General features: G+C 39.3%; 1 protein-coding gene across 7 annotated transcripts in view; it reads left to right on the forward strand.

The window, feature by feature from the left end:
• The window catches only part of HDAC8 (histone deacetylase 8), a 217,041-nt gene that overhangs the window by 19,665 nt on the left and 169,414 nt on the right, over positions 1 to 27,962 (forward strand). For 4 of the 7 annotated variants that reach the window (XM_032848851.1, XM_032848847.1, XM_032848849.1 and 1 more), the window contains exon 5: positions 26,698 to 26,802. The exons of 2 other annotated variants lie outside the window; for them this stretch is intronic. In XM_032848851.1, the coding sequence (XP_032704742.1) occupies positions 26,698 to 26,802 (105 nt within the window). Of the gene's footprint in view, positions 1 to 2,057; positions 2,374 to 26,697; positions 26,803 to 27,962 lie in introns of those variants that run through there. One more of the 7 variants, XM_032848853.1, reaches the window with a different exon arrangement.

A 27,962-nucleotide genomic window follows, 5' to 3' on the forward strand; every position in this document is an offset into this window, starting at 1 on the left:
ATTGAATGTCAAAATGTTTGGAAAATTTAAAAAAAAAGTTATTAAGTTGGAAAGATGAGTCAATTCCTTCTCAAGGTAGGCCCTCAATAAACATTTGTTGAATGAATTAACGATATCTTACCAGGTTTTTTGAAATTATCAGAAACAGGAGAGAGAGAGAGGAAGGCAAGGAGGAAGAGAGGAAATTCCATACTTCTGTCAGAAGTTCAAGTGCTCACAAAGTCGAATACGCAATCAATATGTCAGAGTTTGGACGCCTGGGTGGCTCTGGATTAAAGCCTCTGCCTTCGGCTCAGGACAGGATCCCAGTATCCTGGGATCGAGCCCCACATCGGGCTCTCTGCTCTGCGGGGAGCCTGCTTCCTCCTCTCTCTCTCTGACTGCCTCTCTGCCTACTTGTGATCTCTGTCTGTCAAATAAATAAATAAAATCTTAAAAAAAAAAATATGTCAGAGTTCCAGCATGTGGAACATGACGAAACTGTGGGCTGTTATATAAGCTTTGCATTTTAACCCAGCGACCACTAGAGGGCGTGCAAGGTTAAATCAAGACTGCTTTCCGCTTGATGAAATTCTATTTAACGTCATCCACATTTCTATTTATTGATCTGATGTTCATATAAACTGTTTCATCAGTTCCAAGTGTTCTCCTGAGCTAATTTTTTCCATCAGCTCAGCATCTGTCTCATAATTGTTCTTCAATAGATATTTATAATTTGAACGAAAGAATGAATATTTAGAATGGATTTTCACCTTGAAATTTGTATTTGACTAATTAACAGTGGTCAGTATTTCCATTAAGAAACTGTCCTTCAGAGTTCGTAACCTGGCTGATAAATATAGAATTCATGGTTCTTGGTGCTTAAAGAATCCTTAGGCAAGAGAAGGGCAAGAGTCTGACTTGGCATTTGTGTGCTTTATATGTGTAAACAATAGTGTTAGATAACAGTGCACATTGTAGTGCCTGAGCTAGGAGTCCCTGATGACCCCAGCTGCCTATGCTCTGATACCAGCTCTCCCCTCTTTCAGGAGAGGCTGGCAGCTGATGAAGGATGCTGGTTACCTGGGCTGGCTTGCCCACTCCCTACCCTCCAGAACTGGAATTTTACAAATGGAGATCTGCTTTTTTTTTTTTTTTGCCTTTTTTAAAAAAAGATTTTATTTATGTATTTGAGAGAGAGAGAACGAGACAGAGAGAGAGAGAACATGAGAGGGGAGAGGTCAGAAGGAGAAGCAGACTCCCGCAGAGCAGGGAGCCCGATGGGGGACTCTCAATCCTGGGACTCCAGGATCATGACCTGAGCCGAAGGCAGTCACTTAACCAACTAAGCTACGCAGGTGCCCCGATCTCACTGCTTTTGAAACCTGCTGCCCACAGTGTGTTTGCGAGCTGTAGGGTTGTCTGGGATGAAGAAAGTTAAACAGGCTTTGCTAATTGTCTTAATTATCCATTGTTGCCATTGAAATTCTCTGAAGGGGTTTGGGGTACCTGGATTTGCAGCTCTCTGAGCTAGGTAACTGTGGAGGTGTGGAAACCTTGTCCTGTTGTCAGCTGATAGCTGATGTCTCTAAACACCCTTGATTCAGGCCCATGAACTGGGCGCTCAGTATTAGGTGTTTTTCATTGGTGGACTCATTTCAAATAGCCTGAGAAATAGGACTATTTTAATTTTTTTTAGGCTAGTTTTAGATTTATAGAAAAAACGAGCAATGGTATACTGTTTCCAGGTACCCCGTACCCAATTTCCCCTATTATTAACATCTTACATGGATTTATTTGTTATATTTAATGAGCCAATATCAACACATTATTAACTACAATTCATAGTTCACTCAGATTTCCTTAGTTTTTGCCTCTTGTCCTTTTTCTGTCCTAGAAGCCCATCCAGTAATACCACATTACATTCAGTTGTCATGTCTCCTAATGCTCTTCCAAGCTGTGACACTTTCTCAGATTTTCCTTATTTTGATAACCTTTACATTTTGAGAGGTACTGGTCACAATATTTGGTAATATGTATCTTTCAGTCTATTTTATGTATCTTAATGTGTTTTTCAGGCTTTTGAGTGGACTCATTTCAAATAGCCCGAGAAATACAATCCGTCTTTATTGCCAGCACTGAGTTTTGCAATCCAAAGTTCCTGAATCTGGTCCTTGTTAGAGGAGAGTAAGTGTGTATAGCATTGGTGACTTTTTCTAATATAGCATACACTCAGAGTAAACCTTTTTATTTATTGTCCATAGTCACTAAAGCCATGCTGGTGTTATCTTGTCTCAGGAAACTTAAATGGAAATTGAAGGTGCAAATTTGCAGCATGTATCTAGGACTAATTGGTCTTCATTTTTTTGGTAACGTTTGAACTATAGTGAGAGACTTCTTTTGCAATTTTACTGTTTAAATATAAGAACCAAGAGTTCTGTGGAGGAGAATAGGAAGGAATGCTGGGTAGGGCCACATATCCTTCTATAACTTTAATTTTCTCCCCCCACCTGTCTTTACTATAAACTGTATTATCACCAAGATAAGACTCAGCTTTCTTTCTCTTTTCACATATTTTCAAATATTTAATACAAATATCCACACAGATTGTTACACAATACCACTAAATTTAGTTGGAATGCCAGTAAGCTACATTCACTTCCTCGCTGGCCTTTGCTAGAATTCAGTGGATTTTTCTTCTGAGAATCTTTATTTTTCATGCCTTTATGAACTGTCTTTGGAATTTAGTAAAAGCTCTTTAAACTCTTCTCTAGAGGGACCTGGGTGGCTCAGTTGGTTGAGCGTCTGCCTTCGGCTTGGGTCATGATCCCAGGGTTCTGGAATCAAGCCCCACGTCAGGCTCCCTGCTCAGCAGGGGGGTCTGTTTCTCCCTCTCCCTCTGTCCCTTCCCCCACCAACACACACTTGTACTCCCTCTCTCTCAAATAAATGAAATCTTTTTTAAAAAATGTAAAAAAATAAACTCTTCTGGAGATAGGGGCAAATCAAGGTAAGGTGGAGGTTGAGAGGAGCGCAAATCACTAATCTTGCCTGATGTACTTTAATACAACAGTAATAATAAATCATACAAGGTAGATTGAGTCAAGTGGTAATTATGGACTTTATGCCAGACAACTAATAAAACCTTTCTAAGAGGTTTGCAGATTCCCCTAGGAAGTATCTTGAAGGTTCTTAAGCTCTTATTAATGTCCTTACCAGGAATCCCTATCTGTGAACCTCCTTTAAGAAAGATATGCATCCAAAAAGTAGGTACCTTAATCAAATTTAGAGACTTCTGTCTGCCCTTCAGAACTTACTCATATAAACAATATCAACATTTACTAAAAATCTCTCAGAAATTCATGCTAATTATAAGAGTGTAGTGTAAATGATTGGAATTGAAGCCATTTGCATGAAATAAAATTGATTATTGGAGGTAATCGTACAAATTATGAAACTTTCAAAACTGTTCAGGTAAATAGGGGCCTTTCTACCTTATTAGATGACAACTTTGGAATAGGCTCAATGTTGAATGCAGATCATGGAGACTGAATAATTTATGTTAGTACTCAAGTACGTTTTTGTTTCTGATGAAAGTTGGTTTTCTTAGGGGTACCTGGGTGGCTCAGTCAGTTAAGCAGCTGCCTTCAGCTCAGGTCATGGTCTCAGGGTCCTGGGATCGAGCCCCACCATGAGGCTTCCTGCTCAGCGGGGAGCCTACTTCTCCCTCTGACTCTTCCTCTGTGCTCTCTCTCAAATAAATGAATAAAATGTATTTTTTTTAAGTTGGTTTTCTTGCAGGCAATATCAGTGGCTAGTTAGCTCAAGCAGTTCAAATACAGTGTTAATAAGACTAGGACCTTGATTTTTATCTTTGTACAAAGAGTTAATTTTTGCTGAGTCCGATGCTATTGGCTGTACCATTTACTTTGGCCAGCCATCTCTTGAAAAGCATATCCTCAGTCGCAAGGGAGGCTGAGCTGGGAGATGCATATTGATAAGTGCAAATCTTTCCCACATTTAAAAAAGAAAAAACAGCTCCAAACCCCCTTTCTCCCAGTGAGGAGTCGATCGCATCATTTCCACTGCTTTGCCTTACTGTGTTGTTATGAGCACCCTAAAATGTAGAACTGTGCCCATTGCCTTCTTTGTTTTATATCCTATTAGCTCAGGAAAGTTCTTCATTCCATTGAGCACCAGACTGTGGGGTATATTTTTGGAAGCAAGTGTAGGTGTACCAGAGCCAAAAAAGGTTGGGAACAACTGTAGACAAACTGATCTCACTGTTCTTAGAGCTGCCAGCTTTAGGCATAGAGCCCTTAAAGTGGACTATAAATGTAGAGTATGTGGTTAAAGGAAAATCTATTATGCGGGACTAATTTCTGGTTTCCTACAATCAGGTGCATGTATTTTATATGTGTGTTTTCTGTGGAGAGAAGCAGGTGTGCACAAAGCTGATTTATTTAGCTATATTAAATTAGAAGGGAGGATTAAGAGGCTTGATCAGCTGATACTGAAAATAAGGGGGAAAGTACCTTATTTGTACCTTATTTGAAAGTGAGAGTATAACTTTGCAAGCACAACCCTGGGTCATAATGCCTGCAGGCTCAGATCGGGGTGCTCCTTCATGTCAAAGATATAGCTAGAAAAACTGCCCTTGTCTGAAAGTACTAACAACCATGAAAATGTACAGAAACTTCAACAATTGCAGCTCAATAGAAAATGGTGGAAAGAATTATAAAAACACATTTCAGAACTTCTAGCTAATTATACATAAACACCCAAAATATATGAAGGAAGCAAATTTCTAAAGGGCATCTTCCCACATCAGGAAAAGATATCAGCTACTTTCTTTATCCTTTCATGTAATAATGAGCATATATTAAGCTCTGAAGCTACCATCCCTAGCTCTACTAGGACGGGCCCCTTGGAAATATGGAGCTCAAGAATCGTAACTTCTTGGGGCACCTGGGTGGCTCAGTCATTAAGTGTCTGCCTTCAGCTCAGGTCATGATCCCCGGGTCCCATGATCAAGCCCTGCATTGGGCTCCCTGCTCAGCGGGAAGCCTGCTTCTCCCTCTCCCACTCTCCCTGCTGGTGTTCCCCGTTCTCGCTATCTGTCAAATAAATAAATACAATCTTTAAAAAAAAGAATCATAACTTCTTTCCATTTCTTGAGATCTTCTTTAACTTTTCTCAACAGTATTTTATAGTTTTCAGTATATAAGTCTGCGCTGCTTTTGTTGAGTTCATTCCTAGGTGTTTATTCTTGTTGATATTGTAATGTATAAGTAGAATTTTCTTAATTTCATTTCTGGATTGTTCATTGCTATGGTAGAGAAGTATAATTGACTTTCATATTTTGATCATATATCCTACAATCTTGTAAAACTCTTAATGCTTTTAAATGCTTAATGCTTTTAACTCTTAATGCTTAATGGTTTTTCAGTAAAATCCTTGAGATTTTCTATGTACAAGATAATGTCACACTAGCTTCATAAGATAAGTTGGAAAGTGTTCCCTCTGCTTCTGTTTTCTGGACATTATAGATAATTGGTTTTACTTATTTCTTATACATCTGGTAGAATTCACCAGTGAAATCATCTGGGCCGGGACTTTTTCTGCAGAAATTAACATGAGGATCCTAAAATTCATATGGAATTACAAGGGACCCCCAAATAACCAAAATAATGTTAAAAAAGGAGTACAAAAAGGACTCATACTTCTCAATTTTGAAACCCACGACAAAGCCACAGTAATCAAAACAGTCCATAACTGGCATAAGGAAAGATATGTGGATCAATGGAAACAATTGAGAGTTCAGAAATAAATGCAGACAACCATGGTCAGTTGATTTTTGACAAGGATGCCAAAACCATTCAATGGTGAATGATGAGCCTTTTCAATGAGTGGTTCTGCAATAACTGGGTATCCACATGTAAAAGAATGGAGTGGGACCTTTATCTCATACCGTATATAAAAATTAATTCAAAATAGATCAAAGACTTAAATGTATGAGATAAACCTCTTAGGAGAAAACCTAGGAGTAAATCCTTGTGGTCTTTGATTAGGCATTAGCTGCTTAAGGTGCAACACCAAAAGCACAAGAGACATAAGAAGAAATGAATTGGACTTCATCAAAATTAAAAACAATTGTGCTGCAAGTTATATCTTCAAATACATAGAAAGACAGCCCATTGAATGTGAGAAAATATTTTCAAATCATATATCTGATAAATATCTTGTATCCAGAAAATACATAATGTCTTACAACTTAGCAATAAGAAGAACAATAACCCCATAGAAAAATATACAAAGGATTTGAGTAGACATTTCTTGAAAGAAGATATACAAATGGCCAATAAAAACATTAAAAGATATTCAGTAGCATTAGTCATTAGGGAAGTGCAAAGCAAATCTGTTAGATACCACTTCATGCCCACTAGGATAGCTGTCATCAAAAAAAAAAAAATGGACAATAGCAAATATTCAAGAAGGTATGAGGAGATTGAAACCCTTATACTTTGTTAGGGGGAATATAAAATCGTACAGTCACTTCAGAAAACAGTTTGGCAGTTCTACATAGTTAAACATAGAGTTAAAAAAAAATATGATCCAGAACTTCTGTTCCTAGGCATACACCTGAGAGAATGGAAAGTATATGTCCACACAGGAATCTGTATGCTAATGTTCATTGTAACATTATTCACTATAGTGAAAAGATGGGGGAAAAAGAAATGTCCAGTAACTGATGAATGCAAAATGTGGTATATCCACACAATGGGATATTGTTTGACAATAAAAAGGAAGGAAGTACTGAGGTAAGCTACAATGCAGATGACCTTGAAAACCTTGTGCTGACTTAGAGAAGCTAGTCACAATGAAAACATATTGCATATTTTATTTGTATGAAATAGCCAGAGTAGATACATCTGTAGCAACAGGATGTAGATTAGCAAGTGCCAGGGCCCAGGAGCTCTCAGGAAAAATGAGGTGTAGTGACTGCTAATGAGCACAGGGTTTCTTTTAAAGGTGATAAGAATGTTCTAAAATTGATTGTAGTGATGGATAAACACAACGCTGTGAACATTACTAAAAGCATTAAATTGTACTCCTTAAATAGGTGAATTGTATGGCATGTGATTTAGATCTCATTAAAGCTGTTTTTTAAAGGAGGAGAAAGATAATAACACAATTCTGGGTGAAAATAAGTCAGACTGAGGAAGACAAATACCACGTGATTTCACTCATGTGGAATCTAACAAACGAAACAAACAAAAAGCAGAATCAGACCCATAAATACAGAGAACAAACTGATGGTTACCAGAGAGGAGGGGGAGTGGGGGCATTGGGCAAAAAAATCGTGAACAGGAGAGGGAGATACAGGCTCCCAGTTTCGGAATGAATAAGTCGTGGGAATAGAAGGCACAGCATAGGGAATATAGTCGTTGATATTGTAATCATGTTGTATGGGGACAGATGATAGCTGGAAAAAGGTGAGCATAGCATAATGTATAGACATGTTGGATCACTATGTTGTACACCTGAAACTAATGTAACATTGTGTGGTAACTATACTCAAATAAATTAATAAAAATAAAAAACTAAAACAGTTTTTTAAAAAAGGAAATTCTGGGTCCTACAGTATAGATATGCATTTTAGTGATCAGAAAATAATTTTTTCCTGAATAGTCAACATTCTGTTTTTCTGTGCACTGGAAGGAAAGGATAGGGCAACAGGAATGAACTCAGGGACACCTCCAAAATTAGACTTTTCAGAAAGATTTTATTGTTTTACTTCTTTAAATAATAGATTTTATATAGTAATTTCACAGTTAAAACATCCTCTTTACAGTGCAAATTTTCTACCGAGGGGTGCTTTTCTTGTGAAGTGGAAATCAGATCATCGGTTACCCTTCACATATAACATACATGTCCAGACACTCCCCATGATGGCTTTAAAACACTGACTTTAGCTTATGTTCCTAGCCTCATTACCTATCATTCCCTGCTCTAGCCAGTTCTTCATTTCACAGGTGTCTTTTTACTTCCCACTTTCTCCCTCTGTCCAGAATGCCCTATATACCACTTCTCTTCCTGGAAAACTACTTCTCCTCCAAGGCATAGCTTCATTTTCACCTTCCTAGAGTTCTTCCTGACTCTCATAGACAGAATTAATTGCTCTTGCCTTTGTTTTAATTGTATTTGGTTTTGCCCCTAGCATATTGTGTTATAACGTTAGTTCAGCGGTCTTTGTCAGCCACGTCTCTAGTAACAAAAACCAAGTGTTTACTTCTGTGTCCATTCAATGTACCAAGTAAGTATATGCCTGGCTTGTAAGGTAACAAGCTATGTTTGACTGGTAGATGGATGGACGGACGGACAGACAGATACATATCTGATGTCTAATTGAGTCAGCTTGCTGGTTGGAGTCTGGAAAAAGGAAGCCTAAGGTTGCACTTCTCCCATTACCCAGCTTCTTTTTTTTTTAAGATTTTATTTATTTGACAGATCACAAGTAGGCAGAGAGGCAGGCAGAGAGAGAGAGGAGGAAGCAGGCTCCCCGCTGAGCAGAGAGCCCGATGTGGGGCTCGATCCCAGGATCCTGGGATCACGAACTGAGCTGAAGGCAGGGGCTTTAACCCACTGAGCCACCCAGGTGCCCCCCCCCCCAGCTTCTTGATTGTCAGCAATGAGTCTTTACTGAGTCCCTGTGGAATGTCTAGTATCTTGGCAAATTCAAAAATATATATAAACCATGGTCCCTGCCCTTAAGGATCTCCTGTAATGAAAGAGACAGACTCAGATGTTTGATGTTAACTAGAAGATAACAGAAAATAACATTACAATTGAGAGCTCAGTAATTTAAAGCAGATCATAATGGCTATTCGAATTCAGGGAAAAAGAAACTTGGTTCTGTCTTCAGGTGTTAGGGCCGCATGGCAAACATGGCATTTCGGACAACAGAAGGGCCCTAGAAATGACCCCCAAGTAGAGTTCCAAAGTGGCATATGAGGCTAACAGCTACCAGCAGCATGGTGGGCAAGCGAGTAAACTGCGCAAACAATCCCCAAGCCAGCCTAGGCAAGGGAAAAGTGAGTTGTGGCTCCTTGGAGTGTTTGTAAAGCTTTTTACACTCTATTCCACTCAAGGGAATCCCTCTATCTTTACCTCTTTTATGGAACTTTTTTTAAAAAATCCACTTATTGGGGCTCCTGGGTGTCTCAGTCAGTTAAGCATCTGCCTTCGGCTCAGGTCCTGATCAGGGTCCTGGGATCGAGTCCTGCGTGGGGCTCCATGCTCAGCGGGGAGCCCACTTCTCCCTCTGCCTGCAGCTCCCCCTGCTTGTGCTCATTCATGTGCTCTCTCTCTCTCTCTCTCTGACAAATAAATAAATAAAATCTTTTTTTTTTAAACATTTTCTTTTTAAAAAAAATGCTTCAGTGAGCAATTACAAACAAGATTGAAACAAATTTAAAAAACTCAGGGCACTTGGGTGGCTCAGTGGGTTAAAGCCTCTGCCTTCAGCTCAGGTCATGATCCCGGGGTCCTGGGATCGGGCCCCACATCCAGCTCTCTGCTTGAAGGGCAGAGGGCCTGCTTCCCCCTCCCCCTCTGCCTGCTTCTCTGCCTACTTGTGATCTCTCTCTCTGCCAAATAAATAAATAAAATCTTTAAGAAAAAAAAAACCCAGTGGATGGACTTATCAACAGGATGGAGAAGAGGGAAGAATCAGTGAACTTGAAAATAGAACATTAAAAATTACCCAGTCTGAGGGTGCCTGGGTGGCTCAGTCAGTTAAGCATCTGACTCTTGATTTAAGCTCAGGTTGTGATCTTGAGGTTGTGATATTGCGCCCCACGGTGCACTCTGTTCTCAGTGGGGAGTCTGCTTGAGATTCTGTCTCTCTCCCTCTGCCCCTCCCCCATGCTCTCATTCTCTCTCTTTCTTTCAGATAAACAAATCTTTTTTAAAAAAAGAAATTACCATATCTGGGGGCGCCTGGGTGGCTCAGTTGTTAAGCATCTGCCTTCGGTTCAGGCCCTGATCCCAGGGTCCTGGGATCGAGCCCTACATCAGGCTCCCTGCTCAGCGGGTAGTCTCCCCATCCCTCTCACCTGCTCCTTCTCTCTCTCTCTCTCTCTCTCTCTCTCAAATAAATAATCTTTTTAAATGATTTTAAAAATCCACTTAGAAATATTTACTGAGTGCTGTATTAGTTTCCTATTGTTGCTATAATGTGACCACAAATTTAGTGGCTTTAAACGGCAGGAATTTATTCTCTTACAGTTCTAGAGGTCAGAAGTCTGAAATGAATCTTATGGGACTAAAATCAAGGTGTCAGCAAGGCGCCACTCAGCCAGGCTGCACTCTAGAGGCTCAAAGGGAAAATCTGTTTCCGTGCCTTTTCCAGTGTCTAGAGCTATATTCTTTGCTCATGGCCCCTTCTTCCAACTTCAAAGCCAGCAGTGAGGCTTTTCTCTGTGACTTTGCTTCCCTTATGTGACCTTCTTTCCTGTGTCAAATCCCCCTCTGCTTCCCTCTTCTAAGGAACACTTATGATTACATTAAGGGCACACAGAGATAATCCAGGATAATCTCCCCATCTCAAGAGCCTTAATTTAATCACATCTGCAAAGTCTCTTTTGCCATAAAATGTAACCTTCACAAGTTGTGAGGATTAAGACATGGTCATCTTTGGGGGCTACTACTGAGCCTTCCATGAGTATCTACTAAATAGCAGGCACCGATCTAGTCACTTTATATCTCCGCTACACTTACTGTATTCATAGCTTCTCTCTCGTACTGTAAATTCCTGGAAGAGAGGTCCATTTGCTTTCTCTTTCACAGTGCTTAGCCTGTGGCTTTGCTTATATATAGTAGATACCGGGTAAATAACGAATGGTATGAGCCACACCCTATCACATAGTGGAATTTAAGTTAACTTCATTCACAAAATATGTATTCAGTCAGTGGGGAAGGGTCTTTGATATCTGGATAGTCAGATGCAATCCGGGAAATAGTTGAGCTCCTACTGTGTGCCAGATAACTTGCTAGTTATTAAAGATAAAGACAGAAGTAAGGTAGTCCTGCCCCTGAGAAGAAATAATGAGCAGCTGTGTGCCCAGGCTTGCTAAGAAAGGTGTGGTTGGTGGAGAAGCCATGTCCCAATCTATAGGCACCTCTCAGGGGTACAGGTTAATGAATGAGCCATCTAGAAGGAACCCCAAGGGTCATCTATCACCACCACCACCATCACTCCAACCATCACTCCATATTCACGTTCCTGTCTGCTAATGAGATTCCCTCTCCGATATCACTGTCTAGCATTCTCCAACTTGTACACCTCTTGTCACAGGGAGGTCGCTTTCCCCAGCAGCAGCTCATTTGATCCTCAAGCCATTCTCAAAAGTTAACAAAATTATTTCTTCTGTTGAGCTGAAATAATGCCACTGCTCTTTCCTAGCCATTCTGCCTCCTGCAGCCACACAAAACAATGCACTTCCCCAGTCTGGAAGAGCCATCCAGATATTTCTAGAGGCTTCCCTACGTCTTATTTTCTTATTCCTCCATTTAGTCATTCAACAGATGGTCTCTGAATATTTCCTATATGACTGCCACTGTGCTGTGGACTGCACATACAGAGATGAGTAGGACAAAATTCTGTCCTCAAGGAGCTCCCCACCTAGCAGGGAAGCAGTCGTGTGTGCAATATGACAAGTATTCCAGGAGAAGGAGCTGAGAGTGGAGACCAACCAGCTACACATAAGGCTGTTAAGAGGTCAGGAAGGTGATATTTGAGCTTGGCCTCAGTCAGTCAGTATTAATTGAGTACCTACTGCACATCAGGGATTCTGCTGGAGGCCAGGGATATAAGAGTGACCTAGGAACTTACCAGGCAGAAGGGAATCTTCTGGCAGGCAAAGGGATCAGCATTTGCGAAGTCAAGAAGGCATTCACTTATTTAAACATTTGTTTTGGTTGTCGGGTTTTTATTGTGTTTGAAGCAAAGATAGTAGGCACTGGAGATACAGAGATAAACCACACTGACACTGTCCCTGACTTCAGGAAGCTTGTGATCAACGGGGAGGTACTGACAAGTAAACTAACATTCTGACACAATGTGATGAATGGCTGTAATAGGCACAGAGCACTAAGGAGGCACATAAGCAAAAACACTAAGCTCAGGAAGGGTGTGGGGAGGTACTGTGTTCAGAGCAGGATTTTTTTAAATATTGAGGCTGTTGTGATGCCTGAGCTGAGCCTTCAAGGGCAAAAATTAGAAGCCAAGTGGATGCAGGGGGGCGGATAAGGGAAAGGGCAGTGAGCAGGTGAAGGTGGGAAGGCATGAGAGAATAACAACTGTGACAAGACTTGTCAAGAGTTCGGTATGGCTGCGGCAGAAAGTTTGTATGGGCCAGTGGCAGGAGATGAGGCTGGAAACTTAGATGAGGCCAGATACTTATGGACCTTGTGTACTGTACTAAAGTGTTTGGACTTTATCCTGAGGGCAGTAGGGAGCCAGAAAAGATCATTAACCAGGGAAGTGACACAATCCGATTTTCTTTGACAAAAATAACTCTGGCCACAGTGTGGAAGATTAAATCCAAGGGGTGAGACTAGAGGCAGGAAGACCAGCTAGAAGGCTGATGCAGTCAGCCAGCATGGTGATAATGAGGGCAGTGGCAGAGGAAACAGAAAGGAGGGGCCAAAGGGAGGACTTAATGAAGTAAAATTATCAGGAAGAGGAAGACAGAATAATCAAAACTGACACTAAGGTTGCCAGTTTGAAAAAATAATGATAGGAATACAGGAGGAAGAGTACGTTTCAGAGGGTGATGAGTTCATTGTTAGTCATGGGGTTTTGGGGATACCTGAGAGATAGAAAGACATCTAGTAAGCAGTTAATTATCAAAGTCTGGAATGCAGTGGTGTCTGGGCGTAAACTAGCATGGCATATGAAAATAACCGTTCTTAATTCAACAAGTATTTATTGGGTGCCTATATGTGTCCTACTAGAGGAAGTTCCTGGGGTTACAAAGATGAGTAAGATGGTTTCTGCCCCCCAAGAGTCCCACCTCATCAGGAAAACACAGGTAAAAGCAAACAATGATAAGGCAATGTGGAAACACAGCAACAGAGATCTGCACAGGGTGTTGTTAATAGGAGCACTGACGAGAAGCACTTAACCTGAGGAAGAAGAGGGAAGGCCTTCTTAATTAAGTGCTATTATCTCAGCTAAATCTTGAAGAAATAAGAGTTAACCGTGTTCAAAAAAAAAAAAAAGAAGGGCATTCCAGGTAAAGGTGACAACAAAAGCAAAGTCAGGGAGGCGTTGGTGTATGCATTTCAGTATTGGTAGAGTACAGAATACAAAGGTGAAACTAGAGTGTGTAAGGGCTGGGTCGTGGAAGGCTTTATGTGCCATGTTCAGAGAGTTTAGACTACAAACAAGGAAGAGACCGTGAAGTTTTCAAGGAAAATGACATGGTCAGAGCTGCATACAAATACAAATTCTGATGGTTGTGTTTCCCTCTCCTAGAATATAAGCTCCATGAGGACAAGGATTTTGTCTCAGAGCCTGGAACAAAGAACATCTAGTAGACACTCATAGATATTTGTTCAAGAGGGAATTAACATAGGGGATCAATGTGAGGGGCCAAGACTAAGGGCAGGGAAATTGTGGCAATAATCCAGAGTGTGAAAATGAAGGCCTGACCTAAGATTGGCAGTGGGAGGTGCAAAGAAGGTGCTGGAGTCAAGAACTATGTTCCAAGCTTTGGTCTGGCTAGACAGTGATAGCTGCATGATTTTATCCTTTCAGTTTAACATACTGACATTCTGCTATGTCCTGGATGCTGCTAGATCTCAGGGACACAAAGCAAAGTAAGATCTGTGCCATGCTTTTAGAAAGCTCTCGGTTTCTTCGTGGATTAGACAGACCAATCTAGGAAAGATAGATACAGTATAATGTATATATTATGTATTGGTTCTACAATAGAGTTCTGAACAACTAATTGTAGAAACAACTGATCCATATGGGGAAAGGCTTCATGGTAGTGACATTTGAGCTGATTGTCAGACATGGAAGAAGGAATTGCCAGGTGGAGCAGGGGAGTATTTCATTAGGGGGGGGTGAAGAATCATGTGCAGGTGCATGGAATTGTGAAAGACTTGTTCAGATTCCAGGACCAGTGAGAATCTGGGTGTGACTCTGCTACAGGGATGGCAAATAACTTACCCCATTTGATTGATAGTAGTTACCAATCAAAGATATCACCATCTACATGGGCCTCCATCATCTCTACCTCCTAATCATCCTACCTCCAAAATGGTTTTTTACTCCAACCCCTTCTTTGTACCTCCCACTGCCAGTCTATGCCAGGCCTTAATAAAGGGCTATGTTAGGAAATATTCTGAAGCCTTTTCTGGGCTTAATGGGAAAGAGTAATGTGATCAATTAACAATGTCTGCCATGGGCATAAACGTAAGGACTGGCAGTATGCAGTCACATACCAGGGCGTAGAGTATGAAGTCAGGAATGGCAGGAACTGGTGCATTAGAGTCCAGTTTTGAGAATGGTGAGATTGAAGTACTTATGGGCTGGAGGTGTCTAGCCAATAAGCAGATCAAGAGCTCAAAAGATAGGTCAGTGATGAAGATGTAGAATTTTGGCGTTATCTATGTATACATTAGAAATAGATAAACTTAAAAAAAAAGAAAGAAATAAACTGTTTCTGTAATGCTCCAGATAGTAAAGATTTTTAATTTTGTGGGTCGTAAGGTCTCTATCCATACATATTTAACTTTGCTCTTGTCTCTTCAGAGCTGCCATAGATATTATTTAATGAATGGGTATGGATGTGTTCCAATAACACCTTATTAACAAAAACACATTAGGCTGGATTTGGCCTGTGGGCCATAGTTTGACAACCTCTAATGTTGACAGGACATAACATACCATCATGGGATGTAATAAAGTATAGTTGGCACCAGACAAGACTTGAGTTTGGTCCCAACTCTCTACCTACTAACTTTGTGACTTTGGGCAAGCCAGTTAAACTTTTCCTGACGCTGTTTCCTCCTTTGTAAGATGGAGCTTCATGCTAGTTCCTGCCTTACATGCTTCCTATGAGGAATAGCTGAGCTATTCCATATAAGCAGTAATTAGAGTATCTAGAACTCAATAAATGTTTAAAATTATAAATATCACTATTAGTATTGGGATTGTTCATGTTGTTAGAGATGTTAATTAAGATCATAGGAGTGCATGAGACACTGGGGGAAACTGGGTAGAACAGAAGAAAGAGGGCATCAGCATTTAAGGAGCAAACGTAGGAGGAGAAAAGAGAGAAAGAACTGGTCACATTGTAAGAGAGGACCCAGAAAGAAGTATAGTTGACCCTTGAACAACATGGAGGTTAAGGGCACTCATCCCCTGCACAGTCAAATATCTACATATAATGGGGTTTTTTTAAATGTATTTGATGCACAATGTTACATTGGTTTCAGGTGTCACATATAACTTTTGACTTCCCCAAAACTTAACTACTAATAGCCAGCTGTTGACCAGAAGCCTTACTGATAATATAGTCAATTTACACATATTTTAGTATGTTGTTTGCATTTTATACTGTATTCTTAAAATAAAATAAGCTAGAGAAAAGAAAATGTTACTATGAAAATCATAAGGAAGAGAAAATATATTTATAATACTATACTATATTTATTTTAAAAATATGTATATAAGTGGACCCACACAGTTCAAACCCATGCTGTTCAAGGGCCAACTGTAATGTATAGGAATCTAAGGAAGGAAACTGTTTTAGGGAAAGGGCAAAAAGCAGAAAAGTCTTCCACTTTAGAAAAATGGGAAAAGGCCATGAAAGGCAGTTACCAAAAGACATACAAGTGGGCAATAAACATTTATTATAAAATGATGTTCATTTTTACTGATAATCAAGAACATGAACAAGAAAAACATGTGTTTTTGTTGCTAATCTGTGAGATTGGCAAAGATTTAGAAGAGTAACACAGTGTTACCAAGGCTGTGGGGAAACAGGCACTCTCCTGTACTTATTGGTGGGAATGTAAATTTTTTTGGACTTTACAGAGGAGAGGTAAGCAATATATATCAAAATGAAAAATAAGCATATCTTGTGAGATAGCAGTCTTCTGAGAATTTACCCCAAAGGAGAAAGAAAATTATACAAGTGAGTTTTAAAAATTACATGTAACGGTGTCAGTCTCAGCATCATGATATCAAAAACAGCCTAAAACGCTCAACAATAAAATAGTTATGCCAGATAGACACAATGGAATACTATACAGCCATTAAAACTCAATTGACATGGAAAGATGTCCATGGCACATTATGGAAGGTTATATAGCAGTGTAATATTCTCTCCACTAAAGAAGACTTTGCTTGCTAACAAACAGTGTTTCTGGTTTTTTTTCTCAGGAGTGAGGTTTCAGGTTATTGCACTTTTTGTTAAAGTTTGAATAGTTGAATATATTTTACTGAACATGTGTCATTTTACAGAAACAGTAACAAATAATATGCTGGCAACCCAGATCTCTGAAAAAATAAAGTCCTAAATTTGTAGCATTTGCTAATTTTGATGATCTACTCTGAAGGGCTTGCAAAATTCCTGAATATTTACTAATCAGCACTCACTAGCGGTTTTGACATACCACTGGCACTGAGCCACCCGGGTACTCCTAAAAAGAAGTGCTTTTAAAATTATCCATATTGTACAAAGCCTCACCTATAACTCCCCTTCTCCCTCTCTCTCTCTTTTTATTGCCTATATTCTCTCATCATTCATTTGCTCCTCAGTTTGCTCTTCTGACACCACTGAAAATATACCAGTAATCTCCTGATTGCCAAATCCAACAGACCTTTCTCAGTCCTCAACATACTCAACTTCATTGTTACTAATAACTATTTCCCCTTTCCTGCTAAGCTTTCTTCTCTTATCCCAAACAAGAACAAACAAGGTTCGTGGCTTACCATTGCCTGCCTAGGACAAGCTGAAAAAGAGCATAAAACTGTGAGAGAGGAAGACCTCGATTGGAGAAGGGTCGGGGTATATGTGTTAGTGGCCACATTTTATCTATCTTGGTAATTTTAGGGCTTAACCCATGGGTGGAACTCAGTAGGCACACACAAATGTGGCTCAGTCTCTGTGACATCTGGGGCAAGACATTTCATCTTTCTGAGCCTCAGGTTCCACATGTATACAATGAGAATGATAATAATACCAACCCTAAGGGTTGCTTGAAGAACATCCATGTACCTGTATACTGTGAACCTTAAAGATTAAAGATTATTCAAGCATAAGTAAAAAGGTTTATAATGTTATCTTTGTTTGGTATTTTTTTCCCAAACTCCCTAAATTAAACTTCCCTTGACCTTATCTCCCTCAAGCTACTATTTCTTCCCTTCCATTTTCTACAAAATTGCCTGCTTTCTCCATTTCTTTCTTTCCCATTTACTCCACAACTGTCTGTTCCACTGGAACTCCTTTTACCAGGTTCATGAGAGACAAGTAATTTTTAATCTTCCTCTTAGTTGACCAGCATTGGATACTGGTAAACGTACCTTGATGCTTTCTTTTGTTTTAAGCAGTTGTCACCAGGGGGCGCCTGGGTGTCTCAGTTAAGCGTCTGAGTGGATTTCGGCTCAGGTCCTAATCTCACCGTTGGGGATCTAGCCCCGCATTGGGCTCCAGGCTGGGCATGGAGCCTACTTAATAACATAACATAATATAACATAACATAACATAACATAACATAACATAACATAACATAACATAACATAACATATAAAATAAAATAGCAGCAGTACCTTAAAAAAATTTTTTTTTATTTATTTGAGAGAGAGCACAAGTTGGGGAGTAGGGGCAGAGGGAGAGGGAGAGGCAGACTCCACTGATCAAGGAACCCAACGTGGGGCTCAATCTGAGGACCCTGAGATCATGACCTTAGCCGAAGGCAGATACTTAACAGGCTGAGCCACCCAGACGCCCCTCTTTTTAATGCTCAAATTATCCCAAATTTGGCCAGTGAGATCTCCTTCGAGCCAGCTCCTGTGTATTTTTTTACATGATCCCATCACTTCCTTAATGCAGCTTTGCTTTCTGGTGAACAGAATTTCCCCAGTTCACATTGAACTTTTCCCACTCCAGCCCCACCAGAATCAGCCATTTCTCTTCAAAGCCCTGGTTCCTCTTAGTAGGAAACAGTATTTCATTACCACAGTCTTGGCACTAGGTATGTTCATTGCTACTGATGCACATCGCTGTTAGACTTTTTCTGTCTACTGAGCTAGGAAATATGTATTTTTTTGAAATTGTGAAACTATTAATGGGAATGGATTGTAGCAACAATAATCATAATAATCCATTAGTCCATAGTGATATTCAGTAGAGAGAGAGGGGGAACAAGGGAGAAAGTTCTTTTTTCTAGCAGAATACTAGCTAATAAATATAATAGTAAGATAGAATAGAAAATCACTGTTTTGCAACTCCCAGTATATTAATTGATTTTGACATGCTTACCACATGGATGCTAAAACTATTGAGTAAAAAGTTCTTGGGGAACAGGATATTCACACAGTCTCAAATTATCACCCCGCAGGGTTCCTTGCTCAATCACTAAGGGGAAATGTCCATTTACAATGGGAAAATCTAGAAGTCATTAGGTTAAGCAAGTGATTAAATTCAGCATTGTCAATACCAGGACAACCTGACATTGTGCCTCCTGCTGTAATGTAATAAGAAGTACAGAGCACCATTTATGAAATATTCTTGCCAAAGATGTTTAACCTGAATTTAAATATGAAAGTCACAGTTAGGCAAGCCTAGAGTGTAAGACTTCCACCAAGTCAACTCTTCAAAAACCCACTATCATGAAATACAAAAAAAAAGGCAGAGGAATTGTTCTAGATTAAAAAAAGAACCATGAACTCTAGCAGTCAAATACAATGTGCCAACCGTGATTGGATTCTGAATGGAAGAGGGGATCATAAAGAGCTATGAAAGACATTTTTGGAGTAACTTGGTAAATCTAAATTTATATTATTAGATGACATTATTAAATTAATGTTGATTTCCTAGATGTGACAGTGTGGAAGACTTCTTTTTCTTAGGAGTTGCATGTTGAAGTATTTAGGAGTGAAGTGTCCTCATATTTGTAGCTTACTTTCAAATGACTCAGCAAAGAGTGTGTGTGTATATGTGTGTGTGTGTGTGTGTGTCTAGAGAGAACAAATAATGGGAAATTAGTAACCATTTATGACTCTAAGTGTAAGACAAGTGACTACTTATTGTACAATTCTTCTAACTCATCTGTAGGCTTGAAAGTTTTCAAAATCAAAGTTAGAAAAACACTTCTTTGTAAAGCCTTTGAAAATATATGGTGAGATTCAACAAGTGATGCTGGGACAATTTGATATACACATGACAGAAGATAAAATTAGGCCCTTACCTCATACAATACACAAAAGTTACCTAAAAATGGATAAGGGACCTTAAACGTAAGAGCTAAAACGATAAAACTTATAAAAGAAAATGTAGGAGAAAACCTTTGAGACCTTGGTAAAGCAATGATTTCTTGGGTACAACAACAAAAGCATGATCCATAAAATAACAAAAAAATTGACAAACTGGCCTTCATCAAAATTGAAAACTTTTGTACTTCAAGAGACATCATTATGAAGATAAAAAGGCAACTCATAAACTGGGAAAAAATAATTGCAAATTATGTATCTGATAAAGGACTTGTTTCCAGAATATACAACTCTTAAAATTCAATAATAACAACACAGACAACCCAATTTAAAAATGGGAAGGGATTGGAATAGACATTTCACCAAAGAAAATATATGAATAGTCAATAAGCACATGAGAAGATGGTCAATATCATTAATCATAGGGAAATGCAAATTAGAACCATAATGAGATACCATGACACACCCACTAGAATGGCTGTAATAAAAAAGATGGACAATAAATGTTGGCAAGGATGTCAAGAAACAGGAACCTTTATATGTTTCTGGGGGGAATGTAGAGTGGTACAGACACTTTAGAGAACAGTTTAAGGGGAGGGAGTTAAGATGGTGGAGAAGTAGGAGGACCCTGAGCTTTCCTTGTCCCTTGAACATAGCTATATTGAGGTCAGATCACTTGAAACACCCAGTAAATTGATCTGAGGACTAGAAGGATCTCCATGGTTGGAGGGAGACAGCAATGGCAGATGAAAGGCTTCTTTTTTTTCCCCACTGTTCCAAAAATCATTGTTCATGCACCACACCCAGTGTTCCATGCAATACATGCCCTCCTTAGTACCCACAACCAGGTTCATCCATCCCCACCACCACCGCCCTCCCCTCTAAAACCCTCAGTTTGTTTGTCAGAGTCCACAGTCTCTCATGATTCATCTCCCCTTCCAATTTCCCCCAATTCACTTTTCTTTTCCTTCTCCTAATGTCCTCCATTTTATTCCTTATGCTGCACAAGTAAGTGAAACCATATGATAATTGACTTTCTCTGCTTGACTTATTTCACTCAGCATAATCTATTCCTGTCCCATCCATGTAGATACAGAAGTTGGGTATTCATCCTTTCTCGTGGCTGAGTAATATTCCATTGTATATATGGACCACATCTTCTTTATCCATTCATCTGTTGAAGGGCATTTTGGCTCTTTCCACAGTTTGGCAATTGTGGACATTGCTGCTATGAACATTGGGGTACAGATGGCCCTTCTTTTCACCATTTGTGTCTTTGAGGTAAATACCCAGTAGTGCAATTGCAGGGTCGTAGGGTACCTCTGTTTTTAATTTCTTAGGGAATCTCCACACTGTTTTCCAAAGTGGATGCACCAACTTGCATTCCCACCAACAGTGTAAGAGGGTTTCCCTTTCTCCACAACCTCTCCAACATTTGTTGTTTCCTGTCTTGTTAATCTTTGCCATTCTAACTGGTGTAAGGTGGTATCTCAATGTGGTTTTGATTTGAATTTCCCTGATGACTAATGATGATGAGCATTTTTTCGTGTGTCTGCTGGCCATTTGTATGTCTTCTTTGGAGAAGTCTGTTCATGTCTTCTGCCCTTTTTTTGACATGATTATCTGTTTTTTGGGTGTTGAGTTTGAGTTCTTTATAGATCTTGGATATCAGCCCTTTGTAGTGTCATCTGCGAATACCTTCTCCCATTCTGTGGGTTGCCTCTTTGTTTTGTTGACTGTTTTCTTTGCTGTGCAGAAAACTTTTTATCCTGATGAAGTCCCAAAAGTTCATTATTGCTTTTGTTTCCTTTGCCTTTGGAGACTTATCTTGAAAGAGGTTGCTGTGGCTGATGTCAAAGAGGTTACTGCCTGTGTTCTCCTCTAGGATTTGATAGATTCCTGTCTCACACTGAGGTCTTTCATCCATTTTGAGTTTATCTTTGTGTATGGTGTAAGAGAATGGTCAAGTTTCATTCTTCTATACATAACCGTCCAATTTTCCCAGCACCATTTGTTGAGGAGACTGTCTTTTCTCCACTGGATATTTTCTCCTGCTTTGTCAAAGATTATCTGACCATAGAGTTGAGCATCCATATCTGGGCTCTCTACTCTGTTCCATTGGTCTGTGTGTCTGTTTTTATGCCAGTACCATGCTGTCTTGGTGATCACAGCTTTGTAATACAGCTTGAAATCAGGCAACGTGATGCCCCTAACTTTGTTTTTCTTTTTTAGCATTTCCTTAGCAATTTGGGGTCTTTTCTGGTTCCTTACAAATTTTAGGATTGTTTGTTCCATCACTTTGAAAATTTGCAAGGCTTATTTTAACACTTTGGAGAACAGTTTAGCAGTTTCTTAAGAAGTTAAACACAAATTTATCATACATCCCACCAGTTCCACTCCCAATAGAAACGAAAACTTATGTCTACACAGAGACTTGCACATAAACGTTCATAGTGCATCAATTCTGTTCTATTCTATTTGGTTATTCATAATAAGCAGAAAGTGAAAACAAGCCATATTTCCATTAGCTAGTGTATGAATAAACAAAATGTGGTATATCCATATAATAGAATACTATTCAAGGATTTAAAATGGAATGAAATACTGATACATGCTACAATGTGAATGAGCCTCAAAAATGTTATGCTCAGCAATCATGCTCATAGGTATTTACCCAATTGGGTTGAAAACTGATGTCCATACAAAAACCTGCACAAAAATGTTGATAGCAGCTTTTTTTCTTTATTGCCAAGATTTAGAAGCAATCAAGATGTCTATCAATGATAAATGGATAAGTAAACTGTTTTATCTATACAATGGATATGGAGTATTATTCCACTATAAAAAAACAATCTGGGGGTGCCTGGGTGGCTCAGTGGGTTAAAGCCTCTGCCTTCGGCTCAGGTCATGATTCCAGGGTCCTGGGATCGAGCCCCGCATCGGGCTCTCTGCTCAGTGGGGAGCCTGCTTCCTCCTCTCTCTCTGCTTGCCTCTCTGCCTACTTGTGATCTCTGTCTGTCAGGTAAATAAATAAAATCTTTAAAAAAAAATCTGTCCTGTATTGTAGGATTGAAATTAGCTAAGAGGTTAGAACTTAAATATTCTCACCAAAAAAAAGATAAGTATGTGAGATGATAGATGTGTTAATTAATTAGATGGGGGCACTCCTTTGACAGTGTGTATGAGTATCCAAACACCACAATGTCCACTTTAAATATCTTACAATTTTATATGTCAGTTAAATCTCAATAAAGCTGAAATTTTAAAAATTGAGCTATCAAGCCACAAAAAGAAATGAAGAAATTTTAAATCCATATTGTTAAGTGAAAGAAGCCAACCTGGAAATACTACATACTGTATGACTTCAACTATATGACATTCTGGAAAAAAGCAAAACTATAGAGAGAGTAAAAAAAAAAATAGTGATTACCAGGGGCTCAGAGAGGAGGAGAGGAATAATTAGGGAGAGCACAGGGAATTTTTAGGGTGGTGAAACTATTCTTTATGATTCTATAATTGTGGATTCATGACATCATACATTTGTCAAAACTCATACAACACTAAGAGTGAACCCTAAGCTATGGACTTTAATAATAATATATCAGTATTGCAACAAATGTACCAGGCTAATGTAAGATGTTAATAAGCAAAACTATATGTGAGGGAGAGGGTATATGGGAACTCTCTGTTCTATGTGTTCAGTTTTTCTGTAAATCTAAAACTGTCCGAGAAATCTCTATTAATTTAAAAAATTATCTTAAGTAGGGACACCTGAGTGGCTTAGTTAGTTGAGCATCTCACTGTTGGTTTCAGCTCAGGACGTGATCTCAGGGCTATTAGATCAGACCCCACATCTGGCTCCATGCTCAGTTGGGAGTCTGCTGGCAATTCTCTCTCTCCCTCTGCCCCTCCCCCCGCTCGTACACATGTGCACGCTCTTTCTCTCTCTCCCTCAAAATAAATCCTTAAAAAAAAGGAAAAATTATGCTAAGTAAAAGAAACAGAAAAGACCACGTAAGGTATAATTCCATTTATATGAAATGTTCAGAAAGACAAATCTATACAGACAGAGAGTAGATTAGTAGTTGCCTGGCTCTGGAGTTAGAATAGGGATTAATTGTAACAGATATGAGGTATCTTACTAGAGGGATAAAAATGTTCTATAATTAGATTATGGTGATGGCTGCCTAACTCAGTAAATTTATTAAAAATCATTGAATTTTATATTTAATATGGGTAAATTTTATGGTATCTAAATCATACCTTAATAAAGCTACAAAAAATTCATTTGATCTCACCTTTAAAAATTATGTTAGACCTGAGTTCCTTGTAACTGTGAATCATATATATAATGTGTAATGGGATCCCATGTTCATTGATCAGAAAATTAATATTGTTAAGATGGCAATGCTGCCATGTTGATTTACAGATTCAACACAGTTCCTACAAAATCCGAGCTGGCTTTTTGTAGAAATTGACAAGCTGATCCCTGCATATGGAAATGCAGGGGACCTACAGAAAGCCAAACCAATCTTGAAAAAGAGCAAATTTGGAGGACTCACACTATAATCAAGACAGTGTGGTGCTGGCATAAGGTTAGACATAGAGATCAATGGGAAGTCCAGAAATAAACCCTCACATTTATGGTCAATTGATTTTTGACAAAGGTACTAAGACAATTCAACTGGGAAAGAATAGTCTTCTCAACAAATGGTGCTGGCACAACTGGATCCACATGCAGAAGAATGAATTTGGGCCTCTACTTCCTACCATACAAAGCAGTTTAAAATAGATCATAGACCTAAATGTGAGGGCTAAAACTATAAAACTCGTAGAAGAAAGCATTGGAGTAAATCATCGTAACCTTGGCTTAGGCAAAGCCCTCTTAGCTATATCACCAAAAACATAAGCAACAAAAGAAAAAAATAAATAAATTGGACTTCATCAAGATTAAGTCCTCTGGGGCTTCAAAGAACATCATCAAGAAAGTGAAAAGACAGCCAACAGAATGAGAGAAATCATACACAGGTATACCTTGGAGGTATTGCAGGTTCTGTTCTAGACCACAGCGATAATGCAAATATCACAATAAAGTGAGTCAAATGAATTTTTTGGTTTCCCAGAGCATATAAAAATGTATGTTTGTACTGTAGTCTTTCATGCTTGCAATAACAAACTATGTCTAAAAAAGTATATATTTAATTTAAAAATTCTTTATTGCCAAAAAATTCTAATCATCTGAGCTTTGAGCAAGTCATACTCTTTTTTGCCTGTGGAAGGTTTTGCCTCAGTGTTGATGGCTGCCGACCAATCAGGGTGGTGGTAAGGTTGGGGTGGCTGTGGCAGTTTCTTAACAGAAGACAACGGTGACATTTGCCACGCATACAGACTCTTCCTTTCAACAATGTGTCTAGCATGTGAGGCTGTTTGATGGCATTTTACCCACAGTAGAACTTGTTTCAAAATTAGAGTCAATCCTCTCAAAACCTGCTCCTGCTTTATCAATCAAGTTTATATCATATTCTAAATCTTTTGTTGCCATTTCAAGAATCTTCTACCAGGAGTAGATTCCATCTCAAGGAACCACTTTTTATGCTCATCCATAAGAAGCAATTCCTTGTCCATTAGTTTTATCATGAGATTGTGGCAATTCAGTCACATCTTCAGGCTCCACTTCTAATTCTAGTTCTTTTGCTGTTTCCACCACAAACCTTCAGTTTGTTTTAAAAAAAAAAAAAGCATTATCTGTGGAGCACAATAAAGTACAATAAAATGGATGGGCCTGTATCTGATCAGAGGTTTGTGTCCAGAATATATAAAGAACTCTTCCAGCTCAACGATAAAAAGACAAATAGCCCAGTTAAAATATGGCAAAGATTTGAATAGATGTTTATACCAAGAAGATACACAAATGGCCAATGAACACAAGGAAAGATGTTCAACATCTTTAGTCATTAGGGAAGCCCAAACCAAAACTACAATAAGATACCATTTCACATCCACCAGGATGGCTAAAATCAACTAGACAGATAATGACAAATGCATGTGAGAACAGGCAAAATTAGAACCCTCATACACTGCTGGTAGGAATGTAAAATGGTACAGCCACTTTGGAAAACAATCTGGCAGTCCCTCAAAAGCAGACCGTATAACTGCAGATGCACACCATTATCCATTTGATGTTCTTAGGAAGAGCAAGAAGGCCAATGTGGCTGGAGCGAAGTCAGTAATGGGGACAAGGGCAGGAGAGGACAGAGGAATTGATAAAGGGCATGTCATGCAAGGCCTTGTGGACCATGGTAGGACTTTGGATCTTGTTGGGAATGCAATGGAATTTTGATCAGGAGCTCTTGGGTCTGAGTGAGATTGTAGTATCCATTGTAAGGAGTGAAAAAGAGACAGCTAGAGGGAAGTAAACTATTACTGAGCAGCCTTGAAGGCCCACCTGTGATCAGGAACCATAAATGTATAATGGTGTACATCTGCAGTTACATGGTTTGTTCCAGCAGCACTTGACCTTCCTAGCTTTGGGAACAGAAAAAACAGGTGGTCAGACTGACTTAAGGTTGGGATTTGAGGTTCAGATGCCAGGAGGAAACTTGCTGGTAAACTAACTCATAAGTAAGTACTAAGGTAGGTTCTTATAGAGAAAAATCACATTTCCAGGCGTCTTTGGAAAAAGGAAGTACTGTATTTCTGCCTTTTGCCATCTTTCGCTGCTTTGCTGTAAGCAATTTAGAAGCAATTAATTTAATGAAAGAAGCATTGAGAGGAGACTTAAATGGAGCCTCAGCTCTCCCAGTGACTCTGACACCAGGGATAAATTGTCAAAGCCGACAGCTGTAAGAAGGCTAAAGAAATTATCTTTCTGGCTGCTTGTTAAATCATGCCAAGAAATTAGCTTTATGCCATAAAATAAAACTCTTCAACCTCTTTTGGCAACATTTCTTCCAAATTTCCTCTGTGCTACCAAATTTCTCCTGATGCAGTTCAGCTCATTTTCCTTGTGCTTGTGATCACCTATACAACATCCCTTCATAGAAGAAACGATAGTTTAAATCAGATCCTACCCCTCCTCTGCTCAAAACCCTCCAAAGGTTTCCTATCCCACTGAGAATAAAGTCCAAACTCCTTGTGATGGCCCCTGTAATTTGGTCCCATCAGAACTCATCTTGTACCACTCTCCTTCATTAACTGTGTTCCAGCCACACTGGCCTTTCAGCTTCTCAAATAGGCCAAGGAAGTTCTTTCCTGCCTCAGAGCTTTTGCCATGCTGTTCTCTCTGCCTGGAAGACTTCATCTCAGTATGGGTGAGTTTCTTTTCACTTTTCAGGTCTTTGTCTAAATATCACCTGCTCAGAGAACCTTTCCTGACCAACCTATCTGAAGTAACCCACACACACCCTGTTATTCTCTATCACATTCCTGTGTTATTTTTGTGATGTCGCTTGTCAGAGTATGTTGTTTTCTTGTTTTTGTGTGTGTGTTTTTCATCTGCTTCCCCCCACACACACACACTGTGAAGTCCTTGAGAATAGGCTTATCTGTATGATCTGTATCATCTTTATTTATGGACCAGAGTGAGTGCTCAATACAAATTTATATGCTGAGGGATGAAGGAAGAGATAGACCTCTTTTGTTACCTGTGCCCAATAAGTAATTATTATTTCTCAAACCTTTAGTTATTTATATTGTCCTCTACTGGACTCTTCCATAAGTGGAATAAAATCCTGACTTCCTGATTGATCTTGAATATTAGAGAGAGGATTATCATATTATAGACTTCCAGAGTCAGGAAGAACCAGAAGTCATCTATTCTAACCTCTCTCTCCATGTAGAGACCTTTCCGCAGTATCTATCCCAGGATTCCTTAAGATGCCTCAGTGGCAACTACAGGAAGTAAAGGGGTAGCTAAGTATATAGGGTTCTGAAACTGCCCCCCCCCAAAAGTGTCCACTCACACTTTAACCAGAGCGGTGTTGATTTTGTTTAGTTTCTATATTGAGATTTCACATAAAATTTCATTTGGAAAAAAAAAACAGTCTGCTGCTGAAGAGAACTTTAAAAACTACAGATCTGGGGGATACCTGTCTGGCTCAGTCAGTAGAGCATGTGACTCTTGATCTCAGCGTCATGAATTCAAGCCCCACATTTGGCATCGAGCTGACTTAAAAAAAAAAAAAAGAACTACAGATCTAATCTATGTCTGAACATGCATATCTTGATATTCCTTCATGCCATTTTTACATCTCTGTCTTCAATATTTAAAGATGACACTACTGACAGCAATCGCTATTTGTGCATGTATTTGTCACTACAAAGACAAACATACCACCAAATGGTTCTTTCTACATGTAAAGCCATCCATTGGCTTAAAGCACTAGCCATGAGTTAAATAAGGTGTTTATTTCATAAATTGATCTTGAGGCTACACATCAAGATGGTCTGTGCAGTCTCCCAGGAGTCTGTC

This window comes from Lontra canadensis, unplaced genomic scaffold, assembly GCF_010015895.1.
Source record: "Lontra canadensis isolate GAN:19392208 unplaced genomic scaffold, GSC_riverotter_1.0 scaffold210, whole genome shotgun sequence".
Taxonomy (NCBI): domain Eukaryota; kingdom Metazoa; phylum Chordata; class Mammalia; order Carnivora; family Mustelidae; genus Lontra; species Lontra canadensis.